The sequence below is a fragment of the Danio rerio genome, chromosome 4 (assembly GCF_052040795.2).
Source record: "Danio rerio strain M-AB ecotype USA chromosome 4, GRCz13ab, whole genome shotgun sequence".
Taxonomy (NCBI): Eukaryota; Metazoa; Chordata; class Actinopteri; order Cypriniformes; family Danionidae; genus Danio; species Danio rerio.
This window is the reverse complement of record NC_141024.2, coordinates 1,020,001-1,032,477: the sequence shown is the minus strand read 5'-3', so window position 1 is coordinate 1,032,477 and position 12,477 is coordinate 1,020,001. Positions and strand designations below refer to the sequence as shown.

Sequence of the window (12,477 nt, the reverse complement as noted above, 5' to 3'; positions counted from 1 at the left end):
TTTAGATCCATTTTAGGATTTTAATTAGTGCACTAACGAAGTTTTACCCATATCATTTTATTTGGCTCTGATTTTTGTGTAGTTTTAGATTGCTGAAAGAAAATCACCTGTAAAAGCTGAGTGTAACGAATGTTGATGCAGTGACCTGTAAATAAATATTCTGACAGCAGATTCTACTGTATTATTACACTGTTTGGAGAATTATCTGATATATCACATGCCTAATGTTATTTATTAACTTTTAGAAGATTTATGCAAATACATTTTAAGGCAAATGAATGTGTCTGGTCTGCCAGGGCAGGTTGGCACAGACTGGCATTGAGTCGCTCTTTGTAGGTCATTGTATCAGAACTGAACACAAGCTCTCTGCCGCCCTCTACCACACATAGGACAAATCACAACAAGATTTATTAAACGGATAGCTGTGATTAAACGCATCTGTAAGACCCTTTATTTACATAATACGTGTGTGTATATTTATTACACGTACATAAAATATAGAAATACACAAAAAATCTAACCATTTGATTAATATATAATTAGTATTGCATATAGTCGTTTTTATTTCTAGTATATTTAATATAAATAACGACCTATTTATATATAAAAATACCCTGTTTGTCAAAAATAAGTGTAACGATTTTACCCGGTATGGATTGTTTAAAAATAATATACATTAAACAAGGAATGTGAATATTCACAATATCGCAAATAATATACATTTATGTGCAAATATATTTGTTATACAAAGGGAAATGCAGTTTTTTCAAACATAATTCGTCGCCATCGTATTTAGATTTAAATAATGTCGTGAAACCGAAAGCAGAGGCAGTTTTTATCAACACATTTAAAAGTACACATGCGCAGAAGCTCAGCATAGAACATTTCATACTGTGAGCCTCTCCTGTTGTTCTACTGGACCACAGAGTCACGTGATGCTCAGAGGCTCCTCTCATTGGTCAGGTCCGAACTGTTCTCGAGGAGTTTAGCAGGCTAGCTAGAGTGTTTCCTCGAATATTAAGATTGTTACATTAATATAAAACACATTTCTAGACGGTAATATCTATAATATATAATAAATACCGCATAGCGTTTTTGATGGGCTGGGATTGACTGAAAAAAATATATTAAAGGAAAAAGATTTACCAGAGCGACTGATCTCTAGTGAACGTCTTGATCTGGCCGGAAGAGCGCAGAGTGGACTCGCTGGAAACAGGAAGCAGTTCCTCTCACGGCAAACAGACGTGGCATAAGAACCGTTGGTTTAATTCGATCAATACTGTTGATTTTTAATTATTGTTTGTCTGCTTGAGCTGGACATTATGGCCTCTGGTGTGGGCAAATGGGAGGTGGTGAAGAAAGGGAAGAAAGCGACCAGCGGCTCCAAAACTCAGGACAAGAAATCAGCAAGGAAAGCGCTGAGAGAGGCCAATACTGACAGCAACCGTAAGACACGCGCACACACATAGACAGCAGCCGTTATGGCACGAAATAGCAACACACTGACAGCAGCAGTAACATCAATAGTGTGTGTGTGTGTGACGGGTTGTGTAATGTGTCTGTAGGATTGTCTGTGTGTAATGTTTGTGTATTGTGTGTTTGTATGTATCATGTTGTTAAAGTAGTGTGATTATATGTACAGTTGTGTGTGTGTTGGGGTAGTAATGTATGCCTGTAGGGTTGTGTGTGTATTGTGTAATTTGATTAAAGTTTACTTGTATGGCCTGTTTCACAATAGTTGTACTTGTGTAATGTGTGTGTGTGTGTGTTTGTAAGTAGCATGTTGTAATATGTGTATATACAGTTGTGTGTGTTGGGGGTTGGGGTTGTAATGTGTGTCTGTAGAGTTGTGTTATGTGTGTGTGTGTGTGTGTGTGTGTGTGTAGGGGGGGGTTTGTTTAATGTGTCGGTAGGATTGTCTGTGTGTAATGTTTGTGTATTTGTATGTAGCATGTTGTAAAATCAGTGTGTATATATTTGTATTTGTGTGTGTTTTTATATATATATATATATATATATATATATATATATATATATATATATATATATATATATATATATATTTATATATATGAGCAATTCCAGCGTTATGGATGTGACATTTGCAGTAAAAACTCAAAACATAATTTCACACAGAAAGTATATGTTGACATTGTATCGAAACTTCTGTTTATATTTTCCAAAATAGCTCACCACAGAGTTATGGTAGCAGAAAAATATCAATATGTAAACATGTTTTATATTTTAAATTAGGAAAATAAACATGCGTTATGGATGTAACAAAAAAAGTTTGCGAATTTGCAATGGACAACAGATTATTTAGAAATTCTGACAGTTAAACTGCACAGCCCAAAAGAAACAATGCTCATCAAACAGGTATGAATCGGCTCACTATAGAATTATAATGATTGATTTTATTTTATTTGACATTTTTGTATATGAAGAAAAAGTGTGGTTATGGATGTGACACATTTCCGTTATGGATGTGACAGCTGTGAAATAGCCACTTGTGTGATTTTGGCAAATTAAATATAATAGTTTGAAATACTGACAGATACATTTACGAGTATTTTTACAGTACTGTAAAATACTTGCTAACACAAAAAATGTAGAAACGGTTTGTCTATTTTGGTGAAAAGTAAATTGTTTTTTATGGCAAGGTTGACATTTGCATGGAATTGCCCATATATATATACACACACACACACACACACACACACACATACATATATATATATATATATATATATATATATATATACATATACATACATACATACATACATACATGTATACGTGTGTGTGTGTGTTAGGGTTGTATTATGTGCCTGTAGGGTTAAGTATGTGTGTCTGTAGAGTTGTGTAATGTGTGTGTGTGTGTGTCTGTAGAGTTGTGTGTGTGTGCGTATGTAGTAGAGTTGTGCAGTGTGAATGTATGTAGGGTTATGTGTGTAATATGTTGTAATAAATTTGTGCGTGTATGTAGTAGAGTTGTGTAGTGTGTGTGTGTATGTATGAAGGGTTGTCTATGTATGTGTGTCTGTAGGATTGTGTGTGTGTGTATGTAGTAAAGTTGTGCAGTGGGTGTGTATGTAGGGTTGTCTGTAGGGTTTTGTATGTTTGTGTGTGTATGTGTTTAGGGGTGTCTGTTTGTGTGTGTCTGTAGGGTTGTGTGTGTATGTATAAATGAAGGGTTGTCTATGTATGTATGTATGTATGTGTGTGTGTCTTTAGGGTTGTGTGTGTGTATGTAGTAGAGTTGTGCAGTGTGTGTATTTTGGGTTGTCTGTATGTGTATGTCTGTAGGTTTGTGTTTGTTTGTTTGTGTGTGTGTGTGTGTGTGTGTGTGTGTGTGTGTGTGTGTGTGTGTGTGTGTGTGGGTTTGTATGTAGGGTTTTGTGTGTGTGTGTGTGTGTGTGGTAGAGGTGTGTGTGTGTGTTTAGGGGTGTCTATGTATGTGTGTGTCTGTAGGGTTGTGTGTGTGTATGTGTGTATAAATGAAGGGTTGTCTATGTATGTATGTGTGTGTGTCTTTAGGGTTGTGTGTGTGTGTGTGTATGTAGTAGAGTTGTGCAGTGTGTGTGTGTGTGTATTTTGTATTTTGGTTTGTCTGTAGGTTTGTGTGTGTGTGTACGTAGGGTTGTATATGTGTGTGTGTGTGTGTTGTATCATTCAATTTTACTTGTATAGCGCTTTTCACAATAGTTATAATTGTGTAATATTTGTGTATTTTGTGTGTGTGTGTGTAAGTAGCATGTTGTAAAATGTGTATATACAGTTATGTGTGTGTATCCGTAAGTGTATATTTACAGTTGTGTGTGTTGGGGGGTTATAATGTGTGCCTGTAGAGGTGTGTGTGTGTGTGTGTGTGTGTGTGTGTGTGTGTGTGTGTGTGTGTGTGTGTGGTTGTGTAATGTGTGTGACGGGTCATCAGGCTGCTATAGAAAGCCTCTCGCTGTGGTCATTCTGAGTTCTTCTGTTCTCTCTCTGTGTGCAGACGTGATGTCCGAGACCATATTTGACGGCTTCGAGAAGATGGTGAAGAAGCAGAATAAAGAGCAGGTTCCTCCACCGGTGGAAACCCAGCAGAAGAAACCAAACGCAGGAAAGCAGACCAAAAAACCCCCGGCCAACAGCAGCCCCAAACCCGTCCACTACAAGACTCTGGAGGAGGCGGTCAAAGCCGTGAGTACAGCAATGCGACAGCACACTCCTGTCAGGAACACACAGACTTTCACATTCATTCAGTCTCAGATGAAATGCAGCTGAAAGGCTTCCATTAGCCTTAGGTTTGTCATCACACTGTGTTAATGCACATTTAAAAATGTTGCGTAAAAAAATGAATGATGAACTTTCATATAAAAATAATTGGTTTTGGGCTTGTGTGTATTAAGTTTAAATGCTCTGTGAAGTGCTTTGAATTGTGTATTTCTTTTTGTTCGATGTTTGATGTAATTTCAAATTAAAACCTGAAACCTGAAAAGAGGGTGGGACATAGACTAGCCACTCCCCCTTTTATAAACAGCCAATAGCGTTTTGTTTTTGTCACAGGCATGGGCCGGTATAAGATTCTGACAGTATGATAACTTTGGATATAAATTTCACAGTATCACCGTATGGAGATTAATGCTCCAATATATGTTCTTTTTAAATGTCTTGGTATGAAACAAAACCCTTTTCCCACTTTGTACACAATATGTTTTAATTTGGGAAACATTTTAAATATTTTGGAGCAGTAAACGTGTCAGGCTTAATAATTCAAATGAATCACTGACTTCTGCTGTCTTCATTCGTTTCAAAAACACTGATTTTTTTTTTTTACAACTTAAAACAGCATCTTTAGAGATCTTTTCTGCTGGAAATACTGATGTCCTAAAAAATGTAAATAAAAAAATCTTACTCGTACTTCAGGAACGGTATAGCAGAAAAATTTTGCCGGTTTTAAAACCTTGACTTTTCCAAACCGCGGTATACCTTGAACACGATTATCGCCCCATGCCTAGTCACAGCTCTACCTATGAGTGTTTGAGCTCAAATAGGTATAGTGCCTAAAGAGGGTGGGCATGTCGGATACTAGAGAGAATTTAATGGGTCTCAATTGGGATGAGAAACTAAAGTGACCTGAAAAAAAACCCATTTAGGTGTAAGCGACAAACTGCAAGATTTTATATCATCTAAACTTGAATTTTGTCTGTTTTGCAGCATCTTAAAGATATCCTTAAGACTCTGATACTAACATCTAAACAACATAATTTTCATTTCACAAGACTTTTAATATAAATATGTGAGAATTGCCTAATAAACTCTGACGTAGCCAATATTACACCCATATGACTCCATTGGGCTGGCCATGTTTACTGTTGGTTGCTAGGTTACCAATACTACAGTTAGCAGCTCTAATAGGCACGTTGGAAATGCATGTTCAGGAATTTATTTAAAAACATTTGCTTTACAGTAGGGCGTAAACCCTGCTATAAGAGAACCTAGGAAATTGATGATTGTCTTTTTTAAGTTCACATTGGCACACATTGTGTCTCTATGTATGCATAAATATGTAAATGTGTGTGTGTCTCAGTTGAATATAGCAGAGCTGAAGCAGCAGCTGGAGAAAAGTCAGACTCTGTTTCCTGAGAATCCGTCCATCTGGGTGAAGGATCTGGCTGGATATCTGAACTACAAACTCCCAGCTCCAGACACAGACCCCACACTCAGCAGCTACGCTCACGGTACATTTAAGGCTGTATTTACACAACATTATAACTAGATATTTTGCAGGACTTTTTAAAAATAATGTATATTTGTAGCATGTCATTGTGCTGCTCCCAGCTGTCATGGAGGAGTAAATATGATACTAACAGGTTATTGGTCTCTGACCAGACCCACATGTAATCTGAGTTTTAGCCCAGCATTGAGGCTATTTATTTACTTATAGAAATGTGTGTAAAAATATGTTTATTTAGTTTTATATTAGTTTCAATAAGATTTTTATCTAATATGCAAATATTGATGTGATTTATTTACAGTACAGTTTGTAAAGTAATGATTTCTGTCTTTTAGTGAGATATATATAGGACTTGCTTTGCTTACCCTTTCTATCTATCTATCTATCTATCTATCTATCTATCTATCTATCTATCTATCTATCTATCTATCTATCTATCTATCTATCTATCTATCTAATTTATTATTGTTTTATTTTTACAAATGTCTGGACAGAAATAGCAAACAAATATCAGCAGATTCTGCTCAGTCAATGGCTTACAGTGGATATTAGTTTGTTGTGTTGGTGTAAAATCTACTCTCATATGATTTACTCGCCGTTTTCAAGAGTTGTTATTGATGGAACAGGATGTGCTTAAATGCTCATTTCTGGGTTTGCCTGCTAAAATTAGTCATCCCTGCAGCGCGCTGTATTTGCCAAATAAACCTGAGATTATGAATTTCTGGACTAAATCCAGCATCAGCCTCTCAGAGTCACAAGACTGTTGTGGTTGAAGTGTCTGAATGTAATCACTGTGCTTCTGTGTGCAGATTACCCATACTGCCTCGCTGGGAAGGAGCTGAAGGCCATTATTAAGAACCTGCTGGGCAAATGTTCAGACGCGCTGCCCGAGTTCTTTGACCATTGCGTCTTCACCATGCTGAGAGAACAGGACCGACAGCCGAGTGAGCATTTACAGAAAACTGCATGCACAACAGTCAAAAACAGCAAAATAACAGACTTATTTGAGGACAATTCAGATAGAAATGAAGATTCTGTCATTAATTCCTCACCATCATGTCATTCAAACCTCTAACTCAAATGAAGAGATTTTTTGGAATGTTAGGGTTAGAGCTATTAGAAACTAGCTCTAGGCTAGTTTCTAATAGCAGAGGCCGCTCTAGGCTAGTTTCTAACAGCAGATGGTGCTCTAGGCTAGTTTGTTACAGCAGATGGCGCTCTAGGCTAGTTTTTAACAGCAGAGGCCGCTCTAGGCTAGTTTCTAACAGCAGAGGGCGCTCTAGGCTAGTTTCTAACAGCAGAGGGTGCTCTAGGCTAGTTTCTAATAGCAGACGGTGCTCTAGGCTAGTTTGTTACAGCAGATGGCGCTCTAGGCTAGTTTCTAACAGCAGAGGGTGCTCTAGGCTAGTTTCTAACAGCAGAGGGTGCTCTAGGCTAGTTTCTAACAGCAGAGCGTGCTCTAGGCTAGTTTGTAACAGCAGACGGTGCTCTAGGCTAGTTTCTAACAGCAGAGGCTGCTCTAGGCTAGTTTCTAACAGCAGATGGCGCTCTAGGCTAGTTTTTAACAGCAGAGACCGCTCTAGGCTAGTTTCTAACAGCAGAGGGTGCTCTAGGCTAGTTTCTAACAGCAGAGGGCGTTCTAGGCTAGTTTGTAACAGCAGGTTGCGCTCTAGTCTAGTTTGTAACAGCAGAGGGTGCTCTAGGCTAGTTTCTAACTGCAGAGGGCGCTCTAGGCTAGTTTGTTACAGCAGATGGTGCTCTAGGCTAGTTTGTTACAGCAGATGGTGCTCTGCACTGGTGTTTAACAGCAGAGGCCACTCTAGGCATTTTAACAGTAGACGACTCTAGTCTAGATTTTAACAGCAGACAACGCTCTTGGCTAGATTTTAACAGCAGACAGCAGTCTAGACTAGATTATAACAGTAGACAGCGCTCTAGACTAGTCTTTGACTGTAGATGGTGATCTAGGCTAGTTTTTAAACAGCCGGGGGGGCTATATGCTAGATTATAACAGCCAGCAGATTTCATTCTAAGCTAGATTTTAAAATCAGACGGTCCTCTAGGCTTAATTTTAAACAACAGAGGGTGCTCCAGGCTAGTTTTTATGTGTGTGTTTGCTGAGCTCTGCTGTCTTTACTGCATTGGCAGGTGATCCTTTGCACGGCTACAGGATGTGCATTCAGGCTCTCATGCAGGACAAACCCAAAATCGCCACGCTGAACCTCTCGGACGTGAGTTGATCATTGATTTTTTTTAAAGAAATCAGATCTTAATTGCGGTGATTTTGTAATGGGATGACAGTTCATCAGAAGCACTTGAGCTGGGTTACTGAAAATTAAAAGTACCTGTGTATGTACTCCATTTTGCCAGAATTTTTACATTTTATTTATCATGTATCAAGTACAATACAAGTTTTTGTTTGCTGTTCATTGCATTCAAATAGCCTCAGATGCTGAATGGCGTAAATAAACAGATTCTCTTCTGTCAGTTGTGTTATAGTGGGTTTTCTCTGGTTTCTCTCTCAGCATCTGGAGCTGCTGCGCTCTCATCAGAACCGTCCGCTCAAGTGTCTGACCATCATGTGGGCTCTGGGACAGGCAGGATTCTACGACCTCAGCCAGGGCATCAGAGGTGACGCACACACTGCAAAACCACTAAATCACCACACAGTTTGAGGATGCAGTCCAAGTAGGCGAATTGGGACACAGTGAGAGACATTGAGAAAACTGTAGAGCTGCTGCTTTAGGGGCCGAACACGTCCAGTGGGACTCGAGTGTGAACTTTTTGCTTTGTTTCATCACAAGATCAGCAAGTTTTGCTTTCTGACACTCAGAAGGGATTGCTTTATAAATCCAGGCTTGAAGTGAACAGTAGCCAAGCACGAAAATATTATCGTGTGTGTGTGTGTGTGTGTGTGTGTGTGTGTGTGTGTGTGTGTGTGTGTGTGTGTGTGTGTGTATAAATGATAGTTTAGTGTCAAATTTTTTGACACATGCCATCCTATATTATTCTGTCTTACAATTATGTAGATATGGAACAGAATTCACAGATTAAGGAACCAAATTAGCCATTTTTAGTGGAAATAGAGCTGTGTGTGTGTGTGTGTGTGTGTGTGTGTGTGTGTGTGTGTGTGTGTGTGTGTGTGTGTGTGTGTGTGTGTGTGTGTGTGTGTGTGTGTGTGTGTGTGTGTGTGTGTGTGTGTGTGTGTGTGTGTGTGTGTGTGTGTGTGTGTGTGTGTGTGTGTGTGTGTGTGCGCGCGCGCGTGCGTGCGTGCGTGCGCATGATGCATATTTAAAGTACACATGTAATCAGATCTAAACTTATTTATTTTGCTTGCACACATTAGCCCCTTTCACACATACAGACCTTTCCGGAAAATTACCAGCAATTTTCCGGAAAGGTTGTATGTGTGAACAGGTCCTTTTTGAAAATACCGGTAAATTCGTTCTGGCTGTTTTCCGGAAAGAGAAGTTGTAACATTACCGGTAATTTGCCGGAATGCTGCGCTGTGTGAATGCAGAAGGAAGATTACCGTAATAAGCGCGTGCACGTCTAGAACGTGCTGACGTAAGACTTTTGCTTTAGCCAATCACAACAGTCAGACGCATTTACGTCCGCGCGGTTTGTGAGAATAAAAGCCTTTGAATATTTTTCCAGACACATGTAGCTGCTAGAAGTTAGTCAGATCACGTTTATATGTTCTTCTTAATGCCAACTGTGTAAATAATCATCGATAAGATGCTTATGATAAGCCGTTGTTTGTTTACCTTCAAGCTTTGCGTGTGCCCATGAAACAGCCTGTGAGCGCCTGCACACGCACATATTATGAACATCTCAACATGCGAAAGTGATCCTGTAAAAGTTGTTCACAATATTGATCATCAAAAGAGTTTGTAATTTAGTCAAATGTTTACAAACACAAGCGCAGCCGTTTAAAGCTCATTTGTGGTGAATGATGTCAGAATTTATCGGTATTTTGGAGTGGATGTGTGAATGCTCTTTTCCGGAAAATTTCCGTAACGTCCTCGCCTGTGTGAACAGCGCTTTTTTGAATATACCGGTAAAGTCGTTCCGTAAATTTTCCGGATATTTACCGGTATCCCTGTGTGAAAGGGGCTATTGCTGGTTTTGTGGATAACAATTAAGTGCATTCTGTGCAAGTCAGTTAAAATAATGAGTTCACATTAATGAAGTGTCTGCTGTACTAACATCCAATCAGATCACTGTTACAATACTGAAGCAAAATTGGTTGCAACTTTTGATTTACTTGGACTGTATTAAACAAATTAAACATTTTTTGAAATATGTAAAATGTAACAAATTATAATGTGGGTTATTTAAATAAAAATATATGTATTAGAGTTTTCTTTATTTAGGACAATAACTGTAAAAAGTGAAGCAGGTATTTTAAAATAAAGATGACCAATTTATTCATCCATTTATTATTGTCAGAAACATCACAGGGAAAAAAACAAAGTGCATAAAGGATGTATTTAACAGATGAAAAATCAAGAAATAAGGCTGCTTGCCAATCATTTTTAGCACAGGAACAGGAATAAACTATTGAACAATTGTAGCTTTTGCTCCTAAAACAGATTTTTGCTCCTAAAACAGATTTTCCAGTGGATATTGTAAAAGGATGTATCATTAATGTATTATGAAAAGCAGTGTTTCTCCTGCTGTGCTTTACAGTGTTTTTAATGTAATTGAGCTGTGTGTTTTCTGTGGTCCTGCAGTCTGGTTGGGAATCATGCTCCCTGTTCTCGGGATGAAGGCTCTCTCCGCATATGCCATCGCTTATCTGGAGCGACTGCTGACGTGAGTCTCTGTTCACTTCAATTTCAGTTCATCTTCATTTTTGTAAAGGGTTAGAGTTAGGGTTAAAGCCATAATACTTCACATTGTGGAACATTCCAGCTATTCAGACAAGCAGGAGAGCAGTGTATAATGCTGGTGGTGTTCTAGTAAACTCAAACGGTTTGATTTGTCTGTTTCAGTCTTCATGCCAACCTGACCAAAGGCTTCGGGATAATGGGGCCCAAGGAGTTCTTCCCTTTGCTGGACTTTGCTTACATGCCTAAAAACGCTCTTTCACAGAGGTAAGAGTCACTTAGAGATGTACAGATCTGCAGGATGGTGCTCTAGGCTAGTGTTTAACAGCAGACTAGCACTGTAGGCTAGTGTTTAACAGCAGACGGTGCTCTAGGCTAGTTTTTAGACATTATTTTCTCTGTTTTCAGTCTGCAGGAGCAGTTGTGTCGACTGTACCCACGAATAAAGGTTCTGGCCTTTGGTGCAAAACCTGAATCAACACTGCACACATATTTCCCATCATTCCTGTCACGAGCCACACCCAACTGTCCTGGTGCCATGAAGAAAGAGGTGAGATGCACGTATTCTGTTTGCTGTTTTTATTTCCTGGACTTTGTTGAAATTGATGTGTAACATTAAAATCGATGTATAATCTTAGGGCTGAAGTGATAAAGTGATAGCTCTTGCCTAGTTTTTAACAGCAGACGGCGCTCTAGGCTAGTGTTTGACATCAGATGGCGCTCAAGGCTACATTCAAAGTATTTACAATACTTGTAAAGCATTTACCATAGTTCAAGACTTTACTAAAGCGTTACCAAAATTCAAAGTGGAGTTAATGAACTAACAATGAATGACTGTATTTTCATCATCCTTAACAGAGATAAATGAATGTTTTGTTCATGTTAGCAAACACATCACCATCTTAATTTGAAGCCGTAATGCTTATAAATCAGTATGATGCAGCGAGTTTCATATTAATGACATCATCAGTGTTTTACTGCATGACTAGATATTAGTTTATTGATATTGGAGATGATGTATGAATCTTCATTATGGTGTGTTGTGCAGCTGCTGAGGAGTCTGACGGAGTGTCTGAGCGTGGACAGTCAGAGTCTGAGTGTTTGGAGGCAGCTGTACACCAAACACCTGCCGCAGTCCAGGTGAGCAGAGTCTCTGAGCGTGTTTGCATGTGCACCAATACTCCGATTTTAATACGATCAAGACAGTACTCTGATTAAGAGTCTTCCAGTAAGCAGAGGTTTTAGATGACATCAATCCAACTAAAGTATTAAACACAAGTCGAATGAAGACACGTGGAGTTTTCCTATTTCAGTGGCTTTATTGAAGTGCAGGACAGACATGGAAACACTGAAATCAAACTATTACTGTCGTGTAGGACTTTTTGACACATTTTGCAACAGGATAGTCCACACACACGGCTGTTTGGGCTCACAGACATGCACATCTTCAAGTGCGCACACACACACAGACACACACGGTGAACATCTGGGGCCTCATGTACGAAGACTTGCGTGGAAATCTTACTAAAACATTGCGTACGCACAAAGCTGTAAATGTGCGTACGCAGAAAAAAATTCAGATGTATGAAACACTGCGTACGCCGAATCTCACGCATATTCTTTTGTACATCTGAATGAACGTGAAACTGAGCGCAACATGCACGAGCACAAAACCCCTCCCTGCCTCCTCCCCCGTATGAATATGCTAATGACTATGCTAATGGAAAACCCAACGAAAAAGCAATGTCAAAAGCAAGCAAAAAGAGAAACTTTGAACAGAATGTGAATTGGAGGTGCTGCTTTCGGAGGTAGACCGGAGAAAAACGGTGTTATTTGCAAGTTTGTTCTCCGGAATTAACAACAAAAGAAAAAAACAGAGTGGGAGAGTTTAGCTGATGCGGTCAACACAGTTGGGTCTGAACA

At 39.0% G+C, this 12,477-nt stretch overlaps 1 protein-coding gene and 1 long non-coding RNA gene across 2 annotated transcripts in view; one reads left to right on the top strand and one right to left on the bottom strand.

The window, feature by feature from the left end:
* The window catches only part of LOC148679883 (uncharacterized), a 759,583-nt gene that overhangs the window by 407,355 nt on the left and 339,751 nt on the right, over positions 1 to 12,477 (bottom strand). The gene's annotated exons all lie outside the window — the stretch shown is intronic.
* The window catches only part of tmem214 (transmembrane protein 214), an 18,124-nt gene continuing 6,797 nt past the window's right edge, over positions 1,151 to 12,477 (top strand). Inside the window, 10 exon segments of the mRNA NM_001256176.1 lie at positions 1,151 to 1,446; positions 3,998 to 4,185; positions 5,576 to 5,726; positions 6,532 to 6,666; positions 7,871 to 7,953; positions 8,248 to 8,353; positions 10,459 to 10,540; positions 10,720 to 10,821; positions 10,963 to 11,104; positions 11,603 to 11,694. Of these exon segments, the coding sequence (NP_001243105.1) occupies positions 1,323 to 1,446; positions 3,998 to 4,185; positions 5,576 to 5,726; positions 6,532 to 6,666; positions 7,871 to 7,953; positions 8,248 to 8,353; positions 10,459 to 10,540; positions 10,720 to 10,821; positions 10,963 to 11,104; positions 11,603 to 11,694 (1,205 nt within the window). The 5' untranslated portion in view covers positions 1,151 to 1,322.